Raw genomic sequence first — 24224 nt, forward strand, 5'->3', positions numbered from 1 at the left:
TTTTTTTTTACCATAAATTTAACAGGATTCTTTTTACAGTGCTAGGCACAAGAACTAAGGTGAAAAGTGATTAAAATCTTGTATATTACATAATCCTGGTCTTACAGTGAATGATTCAACATTGTTCCAAATTTTAAAATTTGTCTTTTTTATTCAAATTTTTCCTACTCTTTCTCTATAACAACTTTTCTTTTGTGATGACATCACTTAGGCCACACAGGCTATTGGATAATTTGAATCATTAGCTAAATAGTTATTGTTTTAGCAAACTCGCATTCAGTTTTGGCTCTGGTATATAATGTCCAATTTTCACAAACCAATCAATTTGTAAAAAATAAATAAATTTGATGTTAATTACAAAAAGTGTCATGTTAAGGCCCGTTCATGCCAAAAACAAGATAACTATAACAATAACTATATTAGCGTCCACACCAGCGCACGATAATGCTCTGTTTATTTTAGACGCTCACTGCAGTTTTGTCGTCTGCCACTTTAAATGCTTGAGCTCTTTAAAGCGGGATTGATTCTGATTGGTTGTCAATGTTTTTTTTATCGTTCATCAGCTGGAAAATATTCTAAAAGTGATTCCAACTATATCGTTTCTCTGTGCAATTATCGTTATAGCAGTGGTGTGGACTCTGCTATTCTTTTATATTTAGAACAATTTCTAGAACTGTATCTTATCGTTATCATTATAGTTATCATCCTTGGTGTGAGTGGGCCTTTATTGACAACTGCCCACTTCCAGCTGTATATAGATAAAAATGTAAGGCAAAGCCTATCGTTCAATTGAAAAAAATGTATGGTCACCTGACTGCTTATTGACAGGCATGTATTTTGTTTGTCATATGGAGAGGCTGCAGACTCTGTGATTTCACCGGCACTGGCACTAGCACCTGTTCTGTGGCTTTTGTTCCAACATTGTCCCGTGGGGTTAAACTAGGCTCATGAAGAGACCAGCAAATTAAAGACATAAATGTAACACCTTTTTCAGAGACACCAAGCTGAACATGTTATTTTTAGCCCAAGACCTGGTTACACGCTTGTGTATAGTAGCTAAATTAACTGGTGCATAGCTGAACACACTGTATATTTAGACTATATTGATTCCTGAAAACGGATTCAAGTGAAATTCCTGGGAAATTAGAATAACTTTTTACTCTCTGGAATTGTTCTAAAAGTTCATGGAAGCAGAAATCAATATAAGTTAGCGTACCTGTTATAATGTGAACAGCAAAGAGTGACATTTTAGCAAGATGCCCGCAGCATATACGGTAGCTAGCTCATGGGGAAAAACCTGTTTGTACAATACGATGAGTTGTTTTGAGATGCGCTGATGGTCATTCCACTGCAGCCGAGAAACGGATAACTGCACTTGAGTATATGAGTGCCATGCATTTTAACTGTACATCAAATACTTATGAACAATGCATTTGTTTATGAAGAATGCAGGCATGTAGATAATTCCTGTGAGCTCAGTGGTGATGTCATGCTGGTTTATAGGCATGTTCTCATGTGCCACTAATCAGATGGCAGTATTTGAATGATTTCAGCTCACTAGTTGTTGGTATTCTGTTATAATAATTGTATGTAGACTTCAGTTTTTGTTCAGAACCGCCTCATTTAAAAAAATGGTTTTGAATTATTTTTGAAGGTATTTTCAAAAGAAGCTTTATTCAAAGCACTTCAAATTTTGCCACATCTGTGTATAAACCATAAAAATTTCGTATTGGCCATTAAATTGTATTTTGCATCATTTTTTATTTGAAATATATTTTTGCCCCTATGACAATAGAATTATTTAGCTGTATAATTTAGCAGTGAATAATAAAGGTCACTCGCAGCACTTGTTTTGAAATGAAATGAATAAATAAAAAATCTGTCATTTACTCACCCTCATGTCATTCCAAACCTGTATAACTTTCTTTCTGCTGTGGAACACAAAAGATGTTTTGATGTCTGAGTTTTGTTTTTTTGTTTTTTTTATACAATGAAAGTCAATGAGGTCCAATGTTATTTGAACCCCATTGACCTTCATTGTATGGACAAAAACAGTTGCAGCATTCTTTAAAATATCTTCCCCAGAAGAAAGTAAGTCATACAGGTTTAGAACGACATGAGTAAATAATGATAGAACTTTCATTTTTGAGTGAACTATCACTGTAATGAAATGTAATCGCTAAGTGGAATTTGAATCAGTACCAGGATCATTCAATTCTATACAATTCTATACAATTCTCATCTCCAGCCTTTTCAAATCAAATTTCGTTTTAGAAATTGCATTGCCATAAAGTGCAAAGCTAACAAACACATGTCTCAAAATTGTAGCACCAACAGCTGTTTTGCCTGCTGAGTGATCAGTCAAAACTTCTGGCTGACCTGGGGTCAACCTCAAGATTAGCGCTTGCTCTGCCCTGAGCACTGGACCACCGTGCCTGACTAATCAGCATAGGAGGTGTCATAAATTAGGATTTAATGATAAGTACAATGTTGTACTCTATGAGTGTGGTGATAAAGATTGTAATAATAGTGTGTCTAATAATAACATTTCAAACACAGATCACACCAAGGCCTGTTATAGCAGACTCTCTATGGTTTCCTAATGACCAGGGCTTTCTCACTCAAAGCAAATACTGGGCTTTAGCACTGTGACTGCCAAACGTAATGTATTAGGATTCCAAAAATGGTGGTAAATGTTAATTATCATGGCAAACAGGCTGTAGTGCTTTCCCCCCTTGCTTATTTCTCTAGTGTTTCACTCTGTAAAACTGTAAACAGTTAGAAAAAATAAACTAGAGAGAGAATAATATGGTCAGTCATAACATTTTATCAACGTTTACCCACAAAAAACATTTAATTAAAACTCTGTTATTCTCTGTTGCAAAGGTCATTGAGTTTTGTATGTCTGCTCATTTTAGACCAGAAGCATACAAAAAGGATAAAAAACATAAGTAGTTCATAACAACGTAAATTTAAGTCTTTTTCTCATCCAAAGCTATCATATTGTAAAATTGGATGGACTACTTTTATTCTGTCATTTTTTAATTGTAATTTCATGGAAAAGAGCAACCTATTTATCAGAATCTCTTTTGTGTTCCACGAAAGCAAGTAAGTCATACAGGTTTCAAACGACATTAAGTAAATGCTTTTATATTTTGGTGATGGAGGTTGATATTTTACATTCCTTTTGATATATCTAAATCTAATCATCAGATTATTCAGGTATTGATGTGCTTTTAAAGCATTGTTTCATTCTTGTCTTTTTCGTCTGAGGAAACTATTGATTTCCACTGTTCTCCTTCTCCTCTATATATTCCACCTTTGTACCTTTAGGTCTCTCTCTTTCAGTGTATGTTTCGTTGCACAGGGACCAACTGATGTTTTGTGGGATTTCAGGCCATCTTTTTTTGGATTCAGGCCATTGTGGTGACCTGTGTGCTTTGGAGAATTGAGAACTCTGAAAGGTTTAAGTAGATTTTAGAGCAGTATGGCATTTTATTTGGCTCATTTGCCTGTAGAAAATTGCTTGATTTGCCTCGGCATTTGCCTTAAATTCTGTGACTTGGACTGCTGAGAGCTCAATGTCTACTGTGTAATCCTTAGATTAGGACGCCTTCACTTTCATGCCATTTTTTTTATTTGGGATTACTCGAGTATTTGTGTGAAGGAACGCTGTGTTTGTTGTTCAGCGTGAATTTGTCAAGCACTACCCAGTGCCATTTTGCCCTTTCCAAGTTCATCATAATGATAAAAAAATTCCTGACATGGTGCTTTTGAAGTCTCTTAGGAACATAGCGGTTCCCTGTGAGAACTTTCTCTTAAACCAGTTTCTCTGTGTATTTATGTAAACAATACATAATGTCCATGCCGGGAAGGAGGAGGCGTTTGTCACGTGCCTGTCACGTGTGTCACTGTGCTTGTCTGACCTTGTGTGCTTGTGACAGACAGGCTCAGTGTAGTCCTGGAGCACATTAGCACAGGGCTCAGAATAGAAATGAGGAACACATTTATTTTATGGACTTCAGTAACATCGACAGGCCACTTTTGTCTCTTTTTCATTTGTTTTTGTCATGAACTATCTGTTAACCCAAAATAAAATAAATGAATTCAAATTATTTACTCATTCTTATGTTTTTGCAAACTCGTATGCTTTTTTTTCTGTAAGAGAAAAGTAGGTTGTGACAGTAACTACAGGCTTCCGAAGCCATGCAATACCTTGAATATTATAGTTGATTCATATAATTGAATTTGGGATGAACTGATCTTGTATTAAAAATCTGCTGGATATACACTACCGTTCAATTAAAACATAATTCATCTCTGTGCTGGCAAAGCTGAATTTTCAGCAGCCATTCGGTGTCATGTGATCATCATAAGAAATCATCATTCCTTATTATTATCAACATCGAAAACAATCCTGCAGCTGCTTAAAGGGTTAGTTCACCCAAAAATGAAAATTCTGTCATTTATTACTCACCCTCATGCCGTTCTACACCCGTAAGACCTTCGTTAATCTTCGGAACGCAAATTGAGATATTTTTGTTGATTTTTTGCTCTGTGAGGCCTGCATAGGGAGCAATGACATTTCCTCTCTCAAGATCCATAAAGGTACTAAAAACATATTTAAATCAGTTCATGTGAGTACAGTGGTTCAATATTAATATTATAAAGCGACGAGAATATTTTTGGTGCGCCAAAAAAAACAAAATAACGACTTACATAGTGATGGCCGATTTCAAAACACTGCTTCAGGAAGCTTCGGAGCATGATGAATCAGCGTATCGAATCATGAACCGCTGATTCGACACACTGATTCATTATGCTCCGAAGCTTCCTGAAGCAGTGTTTTGAAATCGGCCATCACTAAATAAGTCGTTATTTTGTTTTTTTGGCGCACCAAAAATATTCTCGTCGCATCTCAATTTGCGTTCCGAAGATTAACGAAGGTCTTACGGGTGTGGAACGGCATGAGGGTGAGTAATAAATGACAGAATTTTCATTTTTGGGTGAACTAACCCTTTAATATTTTTGTGGAAACTGTGATTCATTATTTCAGGATTTTTTAAAAATAGAAAGTTCAAAAGAACAGCATTTATTTGAAATTGAATTTTTTACTGTCACTTTTGATTTTTTGATTTTTATTTATTTTTTTATTTATTTTTTTAAAATGTATAAACATTTGAACTGTATAGTGTAACCAACAATTTATTTTCATGTTATGCCCAATATTACACTTGTATACAATCGATCATTTTGACTACTACAAATAAGTTTAGGTGTTACATTATAACATTATAAGGTGCACTGCTAATTTTACTGTTGTTTTTTGTGATGTTCGACAGCCCCAGGTCACTATGAGCTGTTCGTTATATTGCAATAGCTCAGGGGTGTCCAAACTCGGTCCTGGAGGGCCACTGTCCTGCAGAGTTTAGTTCCTACTTACCACAACACACCTGCCTGGAAATTTCCTGTAGGCCTAAAAACCTTGTTTAGCTGGTTCAGGTGTTTTTAATTGGGGTTGGAGCTAAACTCTGCAGGACAGTGGCCCTCCAGGTGCAGGATTGGACACCCCTGCACTAGCTATTTCTTCAAAAATGTCTTCTTTGTTTTCCACCAAACAAAATAACAGCACGACGTTAAGTAGAGTTGTCAAAAGTACCGACTTCGGTACCATTTGGTACTCAAATTGTGGTGCTTTGAGAGATGTTGAGCGGATTCATAAACACCTCTGATTGGCCATTGTGTTCACATGTTGTAAATAGTCATCAATGACGCTCTTCTTCAAGCGCATACACAGATACACATGGGAGCATTTGAAAGCAGGCGTCTGTTTTCATTTTTGGTTAAAACTATCCCTTTAACCATTAGAACAGATGGGTAAAAACTCAGTTTTCAGTCTCACGCATTGAAGCTTTTTAGGTCAGTGCTAATTTGTTGGTTTGTTTGGATCCTCAGTTTGTTTTCCCTTTGGCTTTCTGTTTGTGATCATTTGTATACAGCTGTCATATGTCCTGAGCCCAAAGGCATCAAGCCTATTGTACTATTGCTGAATATGTCTAATTCGCAGCTGTTTGTTTTGATGAGATAATTATTGCGCTATAAAAGGCGAATGCATCTTTTGCCCTGCTGAGGGCTTTTTTCATAGTCTAGAATCAGATGACTGACTCTGTGGCCTATTTGTAAATTTGCCTCTTTCTTCAGGCTGACATGGTAATTTATCAGGGTCCCGGGGCCTCAAACTATTATGAATGATAAAGAAATAAACCATCCTATAGTAGAACATAGAGGAAATGAGTCTGATTCTGCATGACCCGCATATCGGGCTTCATATTCCTGAATAAATTTGTTTTAAATTGAGAAAGAAACTTTGACCTTAACCTCATTTCACTTGCTTTTGTCCTCATGTTAATGAGTGGACTTTAAATCCTCATAAACTACCATTTATTTGCCATTAAACATAGCTTAAAATGCTCTGTAGTAAAGTTGTGTTTCATATGCCTGCTTTTTAATGCAGTCAGTGATGTAGGGATGAGAACTCAGAAGTTATGACAAGTTCATTAGAGGTCAAATATGTTTTTATGAGTTTGTCCTTCCAAGAATTTTCTTGGTAAGGCAGTTCACAGACCACCCTTAAAACTTAAAAGCTTTCTCACTCATGCTGCAAACACTTCAGCTGCATCCGACATTCCCTTCAAATAAACATCATGATTAAATTGTCGATATAGTCCTCCATGGACCTTTAACTAAATCCGAGCATAATGTCCTGCGCTTATACGTGTGTATATAATATTACGTTTCTGGGCCGAGTTCCAGTGTGTGTAGGGCTTTGGCTTTCTTATGTAATAGCACAGTGAAACCAGAGCTTTCGCTCAACATCGACTTCCCAGAAACGGACTGTTTTGCCTACTTATCTATTCATTTAGATGTTCTGCCGCCTCTTTTTTTCATCCTCGCTCGTTCTCCACCACTCCTCCTGCTCTAATTCCCTCTGATCTTGTTTGTTTGCTTTGTGCAATGGCTCCTGAGATCAGGATTGACAGATAAAGAGTTAATCCTTATGGTATAGCAGCTGTATAGCAGCTGTGTCCAAGCAGCTCTTTTCCATACAATGAAAGTCAATGGTGACCAAAACAGTCAAACAATAATGTCAGTGAATAATGGCTTAAATCTGAATCTGGTATTCACATACTGTAATAACACTGTTAAATGTATCTTTAGCAAATCTCAAAATGAATATCCATTTTTCATGCTGTTATAATTATAATGTTGTTATGCCTAAATTCACTTGTAGTATTTAAAATGACTGATTTTAGTTTTTAGTGTTTTCACTAAAAGAACCAACCCGTTCTTTTGGGAATTGGAGTACTCTCGTCACACTGTATGTTTTGTGCCATAGATTTAGTATAAGACTGTATCAGAATAAAGCAGGAGAAGGAGAGGAAGATGATATACATAAATATAAATCAGCCAGCTCCTGGCTACTTCTATGTAACAACTATGAAACTTCTATGCAACATTCCAGTTAGTGTTGTCATGGTACCAAAATTCCAGTAGTCGGTACCAATACCATGAAAATTTTACGGTTCTCTGTACCAATTTCGGTACTATTTTATATAGCCTATTTTAAAAACATATTAAATATGATTTGGAGCATGTGTGTGGAGTATTTGGAGTATGTTTGTGTGTGTATATATAGGCTACCTCAATGAAATAAATTTTGAAATATAAAAAATAAATAAATAAATGCTCAAACATCCATTTTGTGCTATTGAAAAAAAACAGCATATGCTGGTTAAGGTAGGTTTTGAAGCTAGTATGCTGGTTTGAGCTGGTTTATGCAGGTCCATGCTGGTCCTAAGCTGGTCCTGGACCAGCATGGACCAGCTCAAACCAGCATACCAGCTTCAAAACCTACCTTACCAGCATATGCTGGTTTTTTCAACAGTGGTAACAGACGTGCGTGTTTATTTTAGCTATTCCGTCAGTGAAACAACACACTACAGCCTGTAAAACTATGAAATAAATATCGGTAAATAATGGTAACCTAAATAATAAGAAAGTTAAATATTATTTAAAAACATTAATTTTTTTATTTCCACACAAAGATGCGTCATATAGCCTACCGCTCTGCTCTTTGAGAGGAATGTGGGACACGAGCAGGAAAGAGACCATTTCTCTTTAATAATATCTTCATGTTATCTCCTGATGTTACAAGCAACTTGTTGTAAAAGGTCTGAAGAGCAAGTTTTATCCTCCGCAGGGGCAAGACATTCAGGCTATGTTTGATTTGCGCTGCCAGAAAAAAAGCGAAAGTAAAAATCACCAGGTGAAACGCCCTATACAAATAAACTTGGCTACCTCAATGCCTTATAAAGTCTAATAAAAAACACAAACTGTGTTAAATAGAAATTGATGTGCAAGCAAAAAGGTTTCTGTCCTGCGGTGTTTTTTCTACTTTACCACAGTAAAGAATGCGAATAGCCTATAATAGACCTAAATGCGAACGAAAGAAAGAAACGTTTATAATCCCCTTCGTGAGTGAAGATTTGGGAAAAGAAACAGAGATTCCATGTTCAGTGGAATAACTAATGGAATATTGTTAAATTCTCTGCTAATTGGGTGACCAGATCGCGATTCGCAAAACAGAATACAAAGCTTAAATTTATGGACTCACGTACCTCTCTCATCCGCCATGAACCAAAATGTTTCCATGGCTGCAATGTCACATTTAATTGCTAACCTATTATTTCTTTTGTGAACAAAGCTTTGTGCTTCACTCGTGTCATATTCAAGTAAATACTGCCACAGCCCTATCAGTGGGTACCGAACGTACCCGGATTCTCGGTACTACTGGTACTACAGAAATGCGGGTATCGTCACATTTTCAAAATTTCAGTACCGACTTGGTACCGAAGTACCAGTACTTTTGACAACATTAATTCCAGTGGTACACCCGTTTCATTTTGGACGCGCAGGCAAAGTGGAAGCTGTGCGTGTGCATCTAGTGTGAAACAGGCCTTAGCAAGGGATGTGTTGACATGGCGTAGTAGCAGGTCAAGTGCTGGCAATCAGTGTTTCTATCTCTGCGAGAGCGAGGGGCTGTTAGCGTGTTGAGTGGTCCTAGTAGCTCGAGGGGTTTCAGGACGCTGTAGCTCACAGCAGCAAACGTCAAGATAGCATGATCTTCCCTGAGGATGGTCTGTGGTATTGTGCCAGGACTGAGATGCTGTATGGGTGGGGTTCCATTGAAATCTGGGGAAAACATTGAAATCTCCCAATTATTGTTTTTCAAATTAGTTTAATAAGGAAGATGGTTGATGAAGAGTGCTATTAGCGTCGAGCTTTGTTTTGAAAATCTCCCTTTGTCTCTGGGAGATATGCGACATGATTTTAAAACATAAATGCATCAGTATTCTTCCTTTATCTATTGCATGGCCTTGATCCAGATCTGATGAGCCCATTGTGTTTGGTTCCATTTTTCTCAAAGTTCATTGAATGGATTCACTGCTCAGCTCAGACCGATTTTTGTTTGGCCCAAGCTGTGACTTAGCTCAGTGCCAAAAAGGCCAAAGTCCAAATCCCAATCTTCTTTCCTTTCCTTTCCTTTCCTTTCCTTTCCTTTCCTTTCCTTTCCTTTCCTTTCCTTTCCTTTCCTTTCCTTTCCTTTCCTTTCCTGTCCTGTCCTGTCCTGTCCTGTCCTGTCCATGCCTTTCTTTATTCCCTTTTCCTTTCATTTCTTTCCTTCTTTCTCTTTCCTTTTCTCTTCCTTCTTTCTTTTCTTTATTTCTTCTCTTTCCTTCCTTTTTTCCCTTTTTGTCTTCCATTCTTTTTTCTTTTGTTTTTTCTTTTCTTTTCTTTTCTGTGTTCTTTTGTTCTTTTTGCTTCATGCCTTTCTTTATTCCTTTTTCCATTCATTTCTCTCCTTCCTTTCCTTTCTTTTCTCTTCCTTCCTTTCCTTTCCTTTCCTTTCCTTTTTTCTTTCATTTCCTTTTTTCTTTGTGCCTGGCTTCCTTCCTTCAAACAGAAATTTTGTTATTGAAAACAAAACTAAAACAATTTAATAAAGCTTATTTAAATAATATTTTTTCCCCTCTGTCTTTCTTCATTACTTTCTTTGTTCCAAGAAAGTGACAAAGTGAACCGAGAGTAAATCCACCCAAGCACAAGTCATGTTTGACAAAGTTAATGGTCTGGAAGTGACACCACTCCCTATAACTTGATGTTTTCAACTTGTGGTTGCCAAGACAGCAACAACATCTGGACGGATTTCTGCTCTAGTCTTGAGTCATGTGACCCCACAGCACATTTAAATCTTGAACACCATCATTATATCATAGTCATGAAACATGTAATGACTTCATATTCATAGTCTGTGATATATTTGCGCATCTTTCAGAGGAGATGGAAAGAGCACAGTATGCAAATAATTATTTTGTTAGTCTAGATTTCTTTCTGTTTCTCAATCTTTTCTGTATCTCCTTCATGTTAGCTACTTTTGTGGCACTGCTAAATTCTGTTACAAGCAGAAGAAGTTTCAGTGTACCACCTTATAAGCCAATGTTTAGACTCTTTGGAAGGAAAAGTCCCTGCTGAAGAGGAAGGCACTAAGTGCTTCTCTGAATAAAATCCCATCATCCCTCACTCTTCCCACATCAGCCCTTCTCCATACAATCACGTGTCAGCAACATTTTGAAAGGTATGTTTTGGATGCAGAAATGGTGTGTACTGTATACAAACTTTTACTCCCAAGCAGAAAAGTCCTCACATGAGAGTAAGAAATAGTTTCACATAAAATGAATGCTAAGGATTTGGAAAGGCATAGGTTGGCTCAGTGTCCCTACTTTCTAGTTTACCACTTTGGCACCAAAGGTTCAATCTGTGTCAGTTCTGTTCAGCTTTAATATGGCGATTAAATAAAACAGCAGTGTCTTTATTCTCTGACATTTCTAAACACATAGTCCCCTAACACTGAGAGACTGACTGCTCGCTGTGTGGCTCATTGTCTTACACATACACACACACACACACACATGCTGATCTGACATGTCATCTGACAGTGTCATTTAATCAGTTTTGCTGTGAGGTAAAAGCATGTGACATTTCTTCTGTCAGATCTGTCAGCTCAAATGTCAGACGCTTTTTTAAATTTCACTGATATGATCTACTCTCAGTCAGTGTGATATAGATGAAATAATACAGATGAACTGAGGGGGGCTGCTGTATATTGGAGATCACAGGAATGAAGCAGGTGGGCTTGTTGTCATGTATCAGTACAAAAACATTAGCAGACTAATGCAACCATGACATTTATGGTAAACTGGCACATTTTATGGTTTGGCATTTTCTAATTTTGTAGTAGAGTACTTTAACTCATCAAAGACGAGTAACTGATTTTGCAACTACTTAAAATTACTTAAATTACAAGTATGATACATATACTACCATTCAAAAGTTTGGGGTCATTTTCTTTTTTTTTTTTTTAAGAAATAGATACTTTTATTTAGCAAGAATGATTTAAATTGGTTATAAGTGACAGTAAAGACATTTATAATGTTACAAGATTTCTATTTCTAATGCAAATCTTTTGAACTTTCTATTAATCAAAGAATTCTGAAAAAATGTATCACTTTTTCCACAAACTGTTTTCAACGTTAATGATAAGAATGTTTTTTCAGCAGCAAATCAGCATATTAGAATGATTTCTGAAGGATCATGTGACACTGAAGACTGGGGTAATGGCTGCTAAAAATACAGGAATAAGGAATAAATTGCTGTTTTTACTGTATTTTTATCAAATAAATGAAGCCTTGTTGAGCATAAGAGACTTCTGAAAATAAATGAAATAAAACAAAAAAACAAGATTTAATAATGATTACTCACTGAGAGACACAGAATCCCATTAGAAAATTAAACTCCCACCATTAGGGTAATCCGCACATACAATCTCTGTCTATATAAAGACCATCTCATTTTTATAATTTCACATGTTCGTTTCCAGAAAATGAAATGGTGACAGTCTTGACCTGTTAACAAAAAGCCCTGCTACGGAGAAAATGCAGTCTGCCTGCACACTGATACCTGTCTGCCCGCACACTGATACCTGTCTGCCCAAGTTTTTTGTAGCATTTCACATTTTTTTCCAACACATAAGTGGATAATCATCACGTGGGATATATGACTCTAACAAGAATCAAATTTGAATGAATATATTGTTAAACTTGGAAGCTTAAAGCCAGATGACATCAAATATCCACAGCACCACCCCATTGTATTCAGTTATAATGGTGCAATTTAGGTGAGGAATTCAGTGGCAAGCAAAAGCACAAAGATGAATCAGTTTTTGGCATTCGAGTATTATTCGAGTTATATCAAGTAGTATTTTGCGAGTCAATTAGTTGGAGAATGATAACTCGCCTAGTTGATTACTTTCTGCACATCTTGTTGCATTCTTTTTCTGGCCACAGCTGGATAATTAACAATCTGTTGTGTCATCCTCACATTTTCCATGCCTAATCAGCTTGGTGGCTTGGACCGTTGGCGTTAGTAAGGGTCCTTTGAATAGAACTGCCTTTTTTAGTTTTGGAAAACTTGTGCAGATGGACCACACAACCCACCTTATTGCTAAAATTACGCAAACCAATAACGTCATCTGCGCATATGGATGCCTGATGGGTCTGGCTTTTCTTCCTGAACTCTAAAATCTGAAGATGTTTGTTCATTCACTCTAGGGGCACTTGAAAGAGGGAGTGATGCTATTTTTCTGAAGCTCTGCTGTGCCATTTCTTGTCAAGTGGATAAATAAAGACAGTTCCTCTTTGGCAAAGAAGAAAATGCTTGTTGCAGAGAAATAGGCCTTAACAAATTCTCTCAGGCAAACTGTTTCTGACTAATGGAAAATTCACTAGATGTGTTTGTATGGGTTGTCGATGGTAGAACTGTACTCTTACACGTGATAATCACTTTTTGACCTTGTGTGTTGACAGTCATAATCAATATTTCAACTCATGTCATGACCATGTAAACCCGATAACATAACCATGCAAGGAGACTAGGAAGAGGCAGGACATAGCCTAACTATCTGTGGAGCATTGTCTACATGGAGACGGTATCATATAGTCAGAAGTGAAGGGTCTAATGGGCCTAGAAAATGAATTGAATTGAATAGAAAATGAATATATATATGAGGGTGGCACAGTGCCTCACAAACTGGTTCGAGTCTCGACTGAGCAAGGAATACTTTTTGTGCGGAGTTTGCATGTTTTCCCTGTGTCTGCGTGGGTTTCCTCTGGGTGTTCTAGTTTCCCCACAATCCAAAAACATGCAATATAGATTAATTGGAGATGCTAAATTGTCCGTTAGGGTTGGGCGATGTCCCCTAAATTGGCAGTTGACGATGTTTACAGTAAAACATTGCGATGGACGATGATATCGTCGTAATTCGTTATAATATAATTTTTATAATTATAATTATATAATTATTATTCGTTATTTTACTTTATTACTTTATTTATTTTATTTCCCAACTAATGACTCATCCGGGCTTTCCAATAGGTTGCATGTGAGGGGGGGGGAAAGTAACTTCCTTCCACATAAAAAGAGTTGTGCACTTTTAAGCACTTTTTATTTTAATATATCTCTTTACATGATTTTTTTTTCTACTTAAAACCTATAATTTCGTTATTTTACTAACCCAACTAATGACTCATCCGAGCTTTCCAATAGGTTGCACGTGAGAGGGGAAAAAGTAGCTTTCTTCCACTTAAGAAGAGCTGTGCACTTTTAAGCACTTTTTATTTTAATATATCTCTTTACATAATAATTTCGTCAAATACAGTATATTATTCATATAATTTAGTCATCCGGGCTTTCCAATAGGTTGCACGTGAGGGGGAAAAAAAAGTAGCGTTCCTCCACTTAAAGAGTTGATACAATGGCGCTCTTGTTCTTTGTTGTTCTTCTGTGTTTTAATAAATTTGTGTTATCAGAATCACTTTCATTCTTTCATTTGATTTGACATTATGGCCAAGGAAAATTGTCTTTAAAGGTATTTATTAACCAGACAAAAGTTAATTGACGTTCGCTGAGTTCTGGGTTTATATCTTAAAATGCCGCTTCAGTGCAGTATAGCCACAGAGCTACAATGAGCACAATCTCCTGAGACACTACAATAGGCTACTTATAATTCATTAATAAGGGCTGTTTTCTTGTACAAAATTAAATATTTTAAGTTAAATGTACAGTGTTAGACATGTAAAAAAGACAAGATTCTAACAATGTCAAGATCAAATGCCTGACATGTTATTTTCACAGACTAACACACATCACGTCTCTGACATAGACTACAGTATTTAAAATAGCATATATGCATTAGTTATATTCTCAATTTAATTTACAGAGCAATTCCTGCAAAGATTTTAGGTTAACTATAGTCTATAGAAGAGACTAGGATTATTGTGTGTATTTTTTTACAGTCTGTGGTGTCGTCTCGCAAGACTCGCAGCGGAGCGGGGCGGGGGCGTGGCATCACAATGGTGTCTCTCCATCACGATGGCGTCTCCCATCACGATAGACGATGATATCGTCCATCGGCACAACCCTATTGTGTGTGAGCCCCAAGCCATGTAATGGGTGAGGGCTGGGGAAAGACCTGGCAACCTACCCCGGAAAAAAAAACATTGGCAAGAAAATTCATGGACAGTCTCTCGCGAATGGAATCATAGAATCACCAAAAGTCGGATAGGACTGAAATGGTTAATGAGAGAAAATGGGATGTTTACATATATGTGTGGAGTGGCAAATAAACAAGTAATAAATAAATAAATAAATGCATAACATATCTTAGAAAATGAAGCCTTTTAGGACCATCCATATTTTTTGCATTTTTACATCTCCCTATAATTTATTACACTTATGACAATCTAATGAGAATAACCTTTGAGTTAATAGAAATAATTTAAAAATGGAAATTATGTGCTTTAAAAAAACAACTTAAAAGTAAAACTGATACATTACTGTACTGGGAATTTGGGGAAGAAATGTACTTAATCTTAAAGGTCTTAAAATAGGCTTTTTTTAATCCAAAATATAGTTTCTTTTGATTTGTGGCGACATGCGACCTGGATATGTTTTTATGAGATTAACTGATTAAAATGTTGTCCATATAACTGTTACACAATTCTCAGAAACCATTTGCAGTAAGACCGCAAAACATCTTAAGTTCTCTTAAACACACAGGTTTGGCTGCATACCATCTAAACCCCAGATACTTGTACTGATATAGAGATAAAAGACCTGAAACTCAAAGCTGATTGCTGGATGCTTTTCATATTACTGTAGAAAGTAGGGCTAACGCCTTCCAATATTACATTTAATAGGTCTCCAGCTGTTCTTGGACATTATGATTGCATTTCTTTGTGCTCTGTAACTGTGTTGTGTTTTTGTTTGCTTAAATTGCTTTTTAAATATATATGAACTGCTAATGACACTGAAATGCTGAATAATTAAAAATAAAACGCAGCTTCAGTAAAGCCTGTGATTGGCTCAAAAGAATTAATATTTCTTTTTTCCTTGAACACACAGGGAACTGATTGAAGTTGAAGGACAAAAAATTCTGGACAAAACATATGTATTCACTTTTAATCACATCCTCAGAGATATGGACTTCCAAGCATTTATTTTCAGCATTGGGAAGCAACTTTATTCGCTCAATATGTATTTTTGATACAGACTCTTTCTCACTCTAAAATCCCTGAAATTTTGTGTGTTCAGTATGATTGATGACGTAGTACAGGCAGTAAGACAGTCAGAGATACTCCACCCCAGCTCTCTGGAGCTCATGGCCGATACATTGTGTCTGGTCTCTGTTCTGTGTTCATTACTAATGTTATAATGATCATAAGAAATGGTAGCTAGATCTCAAAGGTCATGTGTTTCACAGGTGGGATGGATAGAAAAATGAGTAAGAACATTTAGGACAGTACATGACATGAGTCACCGTTTTGCCATTCAGTAAGGCAAAAAATGATCATGATATGTAGCCAGACATGGTTGAATTAGAAAGACATCAATCTTCATAATCACTATTGGCTGAATGAGTTTATATATATATATATATATATAAACTATATATATCTGTCTTAGTTTATCAAATCAATAAATCATAGTGAACAGTGTGGGTGTACTGATGGTTACCATCATGAAGGTGCTGCTTTATTTTAACCAAGCTGTAAGCTGTCTAATAGGCGAATGACCAGATTGATATTAATGAGCTTTACCATTTTTGTGACATCAAAATCAGCATGGCTGTGCCCTCCTTTAAAACAAAGTGAGACCCATGTTGAAAGGGGTGAGCTTTGAATCTCTATCATTGATCGCAAACAGGAACAGTCTGTTTTCCTCTTTGTCTAAAAATCACCATTTCATTACTCTTCTCTTTCTTTTTCTCTGCAGTTATGTGCCAATGCAGTGATTTTACTGTGCACCAACCTCATTGGCATCTGCACGCACTACCCAGCTGAGGTGTCTCAGAGACAGGCCTTCAAGGAGACCAGAGGATACATCCAAGCCAGAATACACCTTCAGAGAGAGAACCAGCAGCAGGTTGGCAAGCACTTGAGTACACAAACACACCTACCCGGCCACACTTGTTTACCTCATGAATGTGCATGAGGCATGTTGATAGCATGCTGTGCTTTAGGTCTTAGCACAGTTAAACCTTGTGAGAAAAGATGCAACTTTAAATTCATCCCCTTTAATGCACAGCACTGCAAAGACGTTCAAAGGGATTTTAGGGGGGGAAATACACACGTGTCTGTTAATATTAATCTGTTGTTCAGAAAAAGTTTTTTTGTGTGTGTACTTGTATACATGCTTTACATGTGTACGTGTAATCTCAAACCTGATCCAGGAGCGCCTGCTGCTCTCCGTGTTGCCAAGGCACGTTGCCATGGAGATGAAGGCAGACATCAACGCTAAGAAAGAGGATATGATGTTCCACAAGATCTACATCCAGAAACACGACAACGTCAGGTACACAAATGCCAAGACCAGCACATTGTAATGTTTGCCAATGTTGTCCTCACACCTCCCGAATGAGAACCGACACTGTTATAACACTCAGCACCAATGTGATTAAAGCAGGCGACAAGTCTGGATAAAACAGACACATTAGACACTGATACCGCTTAAGGTTATCTTTCCCAAGGCTGAAGCTATGTTGAATGCTTAAACGCAGATTATTGCACTGACAGTCCTTGAGACGTGACTTTCCTTCATTTTCCCCCCTGTTTTCTCTGAGGGTCAAGTTGGGATACAACAACTTGTTATGATATACCAGGAGTTACACCATCACTTAACAGAAAGCAAGCCACTTTAGTAATGCAGTTACATGTTTGGAGTGTGTGGAATTCAGCACTTATGAACATGCTGTCCCACATAATCTTAGCCAGCATCTGTGCTTGGAAAACTTGAAAATGCTTAATTTCACAGACCATATAGGAATCTTGCTTTCCAAAATGTTGTGAATTTTATCAGCCATTTATGAGGGCAACAGTGCCATCTATTGTTGCACGGTAATGTGTCCTTACAGTGTGTCCATTCTGTCATGTCTTAAATTGTAGTTGATGACTGCCTCTCCTCCTCATGGCTATGAGGGCTTTAAGGACACCAGCCAAGTCCTGCTTTTCTAATTGAAGGATAGACTAAAGTATTGAAAGTGGCCACCCTCCATTCAGAAAGTGAACTGAATCAATGTTTTTTCTCGGTTAGCCCATCAAACCAACTTCAGTGACCCAGACAAGGTGCTCTGTGATTATTGATCTCATTTTCTCTGTCTGTCTTTGTCTTCTGTCTGTCCTCTCAACAGTATCCTGTTTGCGGACATTGAGGGTTTCACCAGTTTGGCATCTCAGTGCACAGCCCAGGAGCTGGTGATGACCCTTAATGAGCTTTTTGCTCGCTTTGATAAATTGGCTTGGGTAAGTTGACAACAATAATTCATTTTTAGTGTTACTGTTTTTGTTAGCAACCTAGATTTTTTACCTGGTGCATAATAAAATGTTTTTGGTCTAATTTTCCAATTAAAAATCTAAAAATACTTGAAATAAGATACATTTACCTGAAGCAACTCTCAATAAAATAATAATACTTTTCAGAGAATGTACCTTTAATATGAGTTTATTTTGTATAAACAAGTTAAAAATCTGTTAAAGAATTTGACAGTGTATTAAGACAAAATATATTTGTATTAAAGATACATTATCTTAAAATAAGTCATAGGATCATATGCAGTGTTGCTATTCAAGTAAATAAATGTTTCTTTTTTTTAAGTATTTTTTTTTATATATATTTAGTGGTTAAAAAGTCGGGAAAAAAAACTCATTGAGAAATATTTTTTTGCAGTTTAACAACTATGGATGTGCCAATTTAACATTTCTGGCCAATATTGACAAGCTAGTAATTATTTTCATTTTATGGTCTAGCTAACTTATAAAATGGCCAATATTAAAATGTATACTATTTGTGCAATTTTGTCTAAATAAATGTATAATATTTATTTATTTTGTCTCAATAAATTAAAAATAAAACACTTAAGGCTAAAATCAATTGTTTTAAATGCTAGTATTGAATTTAGGCATCGCAACATTTAATGTAAAGTATGAAAAATGGATATTCATTTTGAGATATTGCTAAATTCAACATTATTAAATTATTACTGTTTATAAGGAATAACTTTAAGTGAGTGTTAGATGACAGAAAAGGTAATCTAAATGTAAAAATAGAGGAAATGAACATGCATAATTAAATATGTAATATCAACTGATACTAAAAAAAAAAAAAAAAATCTCAAAAACCAGTCGATATGCTACTAAGAACCTCTTTTACAACCATATATCCAGCACTGGCAGCCACCCACAATGCCCCCAAACATCATAGAATCATATTATTGAGGATTTCTGCAATAATAATTGCATAAATGTGCTGTTATGTCTGAATTCTTAGGAAAACCACTGTCTGCGGATCAAGATCCTCGGAGATTGTTATTACTGTGTGTCTGGACTTCCGGAGCCGAGGGCAGATCATGCACACTGCTGTGTAGAGATGGGAGTGGACATGATTGAGGCCATATCGTAAGTTTCTCTTCACATCATTTTCAATATCGATCTCTCTTCCTCATCAACACATTTTTCATTTAATGTACATGTGCAGATTGGTGCGAGAAGTCACAGGAGTGAACGTGAACATGCGCGTGGGCATACATAGCGGCCGCGTGCACTGTGGGGTGCTCGGTCTGCGCAAATGGCAGTTTGATGTCTGGTCCAACGATGTCACACTGGCCAACCAGATGGAGGCGGGAGGCCAAGCAGGGTAAAAATGAACACTACCCATCAAAAATGTGATCAGTATTAAGAAGTTTCATATTTAACGTTGGCTGTAAAGGATGTAGAGATTTGTGTTAAGCAGTGACTGTACTAAAATTCTAACATTGTGAATGTTTACAGTCGGATCCACATCACCAAAGCCACACTGCAGTATTTAAATGGTGACTATGAAGTGGAACCAGGTCATGGAGGGGAGAGAAACGCATACTTGAATAACAACAACATTGAGACGTTTTTTGTGTTGGGCTGCAGTCAGAAACGGGTCAGTCACATGCAGGAATATGGACATTATTATTTTTATTTATTTATTTATTTATTTATTTTTTATACCACCGCCAGTGGTAATGGTTGGCGGGGGTGTGTGTGTGTGTATATGTGTGTGTGTTTGTGTGTATATATATATATATATATATATATATATATTGCCAAAAGTTTTGGGACGCCTGCCTTTATGCACATAAACTTTAATGACATCCCATTCTTAATTCGTAGGGTTTAATATGGAGTTGGCCCATCCCTTTGCAGCTATAACAGCTTCAACTTTTCTGGGAAGGCTTTCCACAAGGTTTAGGAGTGTGTTTATGGGAATTTTTGACCTTCTAGAAGCGCATTTGTGAGGTCAGGCAGTGATGTTGGCGAGAAGGCCTGGCTCGCAGTCTCCACTCTAATTCATCCCAAAGGTATTCTATCGGGTTGAGGTCAGGACTCTGTGCAGGCCAGTCAAGTTCCTCCACACCAAACTCGCTCATCCATGTCTTTATGGACCTTGCTTTGTGCACTGGTGCGCAGTCATGTTGGAACAGGAAGGGGCCATCCCTAAACTGTTCCCACAAAGTTGGGAGCATGAAATTGTCCAAAATGTCTTGGTATGCTGAAGCATTAAGAGTTCCTTTCACTGGAACTAAGGGACCAAGCCCAACCCCTGAAAAACAACCCCACACCATAATCCCCCCTCCACCAAACTTTACACTTGGCACAATGCAGTCAGGCAAGTACCGTTCTCCTGGCATTCGTCACTCCAGAGAACACGTTTCCACTGCTCTAGAGTCCAGTGGCGGCGTGCTTTACACCACTGCATCCGACGCTTTGCATTGCACTTGGTGATGTAAGGCTTGAATGCAGCTGCTCGGCCATGGAAACCCATTCCATGAAGCTCTCTACGCACTGTTCTTGAGCTAATCTGAAGGCCACACGAAGTTTGGAGGTCTGTAGCTATTGACTCTGCAGAAAGTTGGCGACTTCTGCGCCTCAGCATGCACTGACCCCACTGTTATTTTACATGGCCTACCACTTCGTGGCTGAGTTTTCACGAATAGACTTATTGCACAGGTGGCAACCTATCACGGTACCACGCTTGAATTCACTGAGCTCCTAAGAGCGACCTAGTCTTTCACAAATGTTTGTGGAAACAGTCTGCATGCCTATAGGTGCTTGATTTTATACACCTGTGGCCATGGAAGTGATTGGAACACCTGAATTCAGTGATTTGGAGGAGTGTCTCAGTACTTTTGGCAATATAGTGTGTGTGTGTGTATATGTGTGTGTGTGTGTGTATATATATATATATATATATATATATATATATGTGTATATATGTGTGTGTGTGTGTGTGTGTATATATATATATATATATATATATATATATATATATATACGTTAGTGAAACAACACACTACAGCCTGTAAAACATTGAAATAAATATCAGTAAATAATGGTAACCTAAATTTAAAGTTAAAATAAATAAAAAAATATTGGTTTTATATTTCCCCAAAAAGATAAATGTGTCGTCATATACCGCTCTGCGCTGTGGGACACAAGCAGGACAGAGACCATCTCTTGTCTAATATCTTCATGGCTTCTCCAGATGCTCCAAAGCAACTGACACTTGTTGTAAAAGGTCTAAAGAGCAAATTTTAATCTTCTGCAGGTGCAAGACATATATTTGATGTTGTGCTGTCAGAAAAAGTTAAACTAAATTATAACCATGTGTGAAATCCAAGTCTATTCTAAAATTCTAACAAGCACAAACTATGTTAAATACAATTTTACGTGCAAGGTATCTGTAGTACAGCATTTTAATTTATCACGGTAAAGGATGCGAATATAGTAATTAAAAGTGAACGAAAGGTAGAAACATTTACAATCCCCTGCGAAAATGGATGAGAGGTGAGTGAAGATTTGGAAACATGAGATTCCATGTCCAGTGGAATGACTCATGTAATTTGTGGAAAATCGAGTGACCGGATCGCAAAACAGAATACAAAGCCGACAAATGGTTTAAATTTAGGTGCTCATGTCCCTCTCTCATTCGGCACAGTTCCATAGTTATGATATAGCATTGAATTGCTAACTTATTATTTCTTTTGTAAACAAAGCTTTGTGCTTCACTCGTGTCATAATATTCACATAAAACAGCATTCGCATACCAAAAAAAGAAAAAGGGTTTTGGCGTATAACCGTCATTGGTACTCAGCCACCGCGGTGGGGCGGTTGTCAAGTTGACCGTCAGAGCCCTACTATTTACACACAAACTCATTGCTAATGTCATGCTAACCCCTGGTCTCTGCAAATTCTTAAACAGGGAATCTCAATTGCATCATATTTGGTGGGGGAGCTGTGTTTTGTTATGCCCTGATACAAAAGACTGAATTTCCCTTTGGGGATCAATAAAGTTTCTATTTATCTGAGTTTGCTGGAGTATGGTTTAATTTCCTTTCTCTTTGTGCCAAATTTCCCTTGCAGAAAGAGGAAAAAGCCATGATGGCTAAGATGCAGCGCGCTAGAGCCAACTCTTCAGAGGGTCTGATTCCGCGCTGGGTTCCTGACAGATCTTTCTCCAGGACTAAAGATTCCAAAGTTTTCAGACAGATGGTGAGCTCTGCTCCATCCACTCTCACTTCGCCTCTGATGGCTCACGCCGACTGATCTCCCCTGCACTTCTTTATGAGTGTAGCAACAAGTCATAATTGAACCAATTTTCTCTGGAGCTTGGCACTGCCTATGTGTGAATTGCTTTTTCCCCTTTCCAGGCGATGACTTTTCTGATTTCCATCAGTGTCACAAAGAAAAAAGCAGGGACAGTAATAGCATGACAAATAAATATTTTGTCAGATAGTATTAATAGTGAGGGGAAAAAAACTCATGCACAATATGGACAAAAATTTTTTTTTTTTTACAGGTAAGTTACATGTAAAGAATTAATTGGTTTTCCAGTAGTTTAATATGTTAGAAATGCTGTGTTTGTTCATAAGATTTAAAGAATGTTTTTAATCTACATTAGTAGTAATATTTTTAAAAATATCTTAACATCCTTAAAACAAATTTACTTAAGGCAAAATTGTGAATTAATGATGTTTGATTAAAAACAAAAAAAACAAAACAAAAACATTTTGACATTGAGGCAAGAAAACTTATTTTACTATATATTCTTTAATATTATGTGTCTTCAAAATACATTGTAAATGAAAATTTGTGTATATATATATATATATATATATATATATATATATATACAAATGTATATTAACATGTAACAAAATATACTATAAACTAAAATACAATTTATTATCTTAGTTTTGTTTTGTCAAGTAAATTTATCTTGTTTAGAATATATATACGTATATATATAATTTTTTTTAATTAGTATTTTTTTGTGTAAAAAATATCTTAACATCCTTAAAACAAAATTGTATGTTGAATTGAAGTTTTATGTGAAAAAATTGCCAATGGAGTAAGAAAACTAATTAAAATTTTCAAATTATATTCTTTAAAGCTGCAGTCTGTAAGTTTTGCCTCTTTGTCGCCATCTCTGTTCGAAACCTGCAATTGCAGTTATTTGCAGAATTATCATCTTTACGTGATATGTGCATCGGCACGGCTCCTCAGCGCAGATTAATCTAATGCTTTGAGGAGAATGTGTGGCTGTCAGTCACCGCACCGGTGGATACTGTACTTCAGAATCACAGATTGTAGTCTTGGAAGTATGACCAAAATAAGAATTTTCACTGGAAAATGTCATCTGAAAAAGTAAGTAATAAATCTGCCACTTTTGTTCTGACCAACTGAGAAAAAAAAACATTACAATAAATCGCGCTGCCAACGGTGATTAAATCTAACGATCGCTTAGCTCATATCACATCAAATCATGCAAATTTTTATTATTGTTCTCAAATTGTTAGTTAACAACATCAGCATTCCAGCTGCTGTGAGAAAAGGCTATAAATGATCCACCACCTGCAGCATCCTCACATACAATATAGCCTACTAGCTGGGACTCCCTTCTTTATGTAAACAGATGTGACGTAATGATGCAAAGACAAACGGCTGCATGCTTGAATTTCCTGCGGAAACCTACCAGTACCACCCGAATTATAAAACATATTACAAGCTAGAGGAGATAGTAAGGAGATAGTTTTGACTACTGGCTGGTTATGTACTTGCTCAACAATTTTGATTTTGGATTATTTTTAACCCAAAAAAGTTACGGACTGCAGCTTTAAAATAATACAACACATACTGTACATTAAACATTTTATATATTTGCTTATATATATATATATATATATATATATATATATATATATATTTCAGATTATTCTAAAAAAAAAAGTACAGTATTGTCTTAGATTTCCTTCTCAAGTAATTTTTTGAGATAAGACTCATTCCTTGTCTCTGTTAAGCTCTCACTCTCTGTCTCTGAATGTAATTCCAAGTCCCTGAGTGTTAATTAAAGCGGCAATGGCTCTGTGGGGTTGGCTTCAGAGCTGTCTGAGATGAAGCTCACAATGTGTTTTTCTGCTTCCACTGTGTTTTTACTGTCAACTGTAACTAATCTACCTGTCTGTT

At 36.7% G+C, this 24224-nt stretch overlaps 1 protein-coding gene across 3 annotated transcripts in view; it reads left to right on the forward strand.

The window, feature by feature from the left end:
• Nucleotides 1-24224, forward strand: part of adcy6b (adenylate cyclase 6b) — a 41387-nt gene that overhangs the window by 7457 nt on the left and 9706 nt on the right. For all 3 annotated transcript variants that reach the window (XM_051879904.1, XM_051879906.1, XM_051879905.1), the window contains 7 exons: nt 16450-16599; nt 16907-17028; nt 17864-17975; nt 19000-19127; nt 19207-19365; nt 19500-19641; nt 22122-22250. In XM_051879904.1, the coding sequence (XP_051735864.1) occupies nt 16450-16599; nt 16907-17028; nt 17864-17975; nt 19000-19127; nt 19207-19365; nt 19500-19641; nt 22122-22250 (942 nt within the window). The remainder of the gene's footprint in view (nt 1-16449; nt 16600-16906; nt 17029-17863; nt 17976-18999; nt 19128-19206; nt 19366-19499; nt 19642-22121; nt 22251-24224) is intronic.

Source organism: Ctenopharyngodon idella, chromosome 22 (assembly GCF_019924925.1).
Source record: "Ctenopharyngodon idella isolate HZGC_01 chromosome 22, HZGC01, whole genome shotgun sequence".
Lineage (NCBI taxonomy): Eukaryota > Metazoa > Chordata > Actinopteri > Cypriniformes > Xenocyprididae > Ctenopharyngodon > Ctenopharyngodon idella.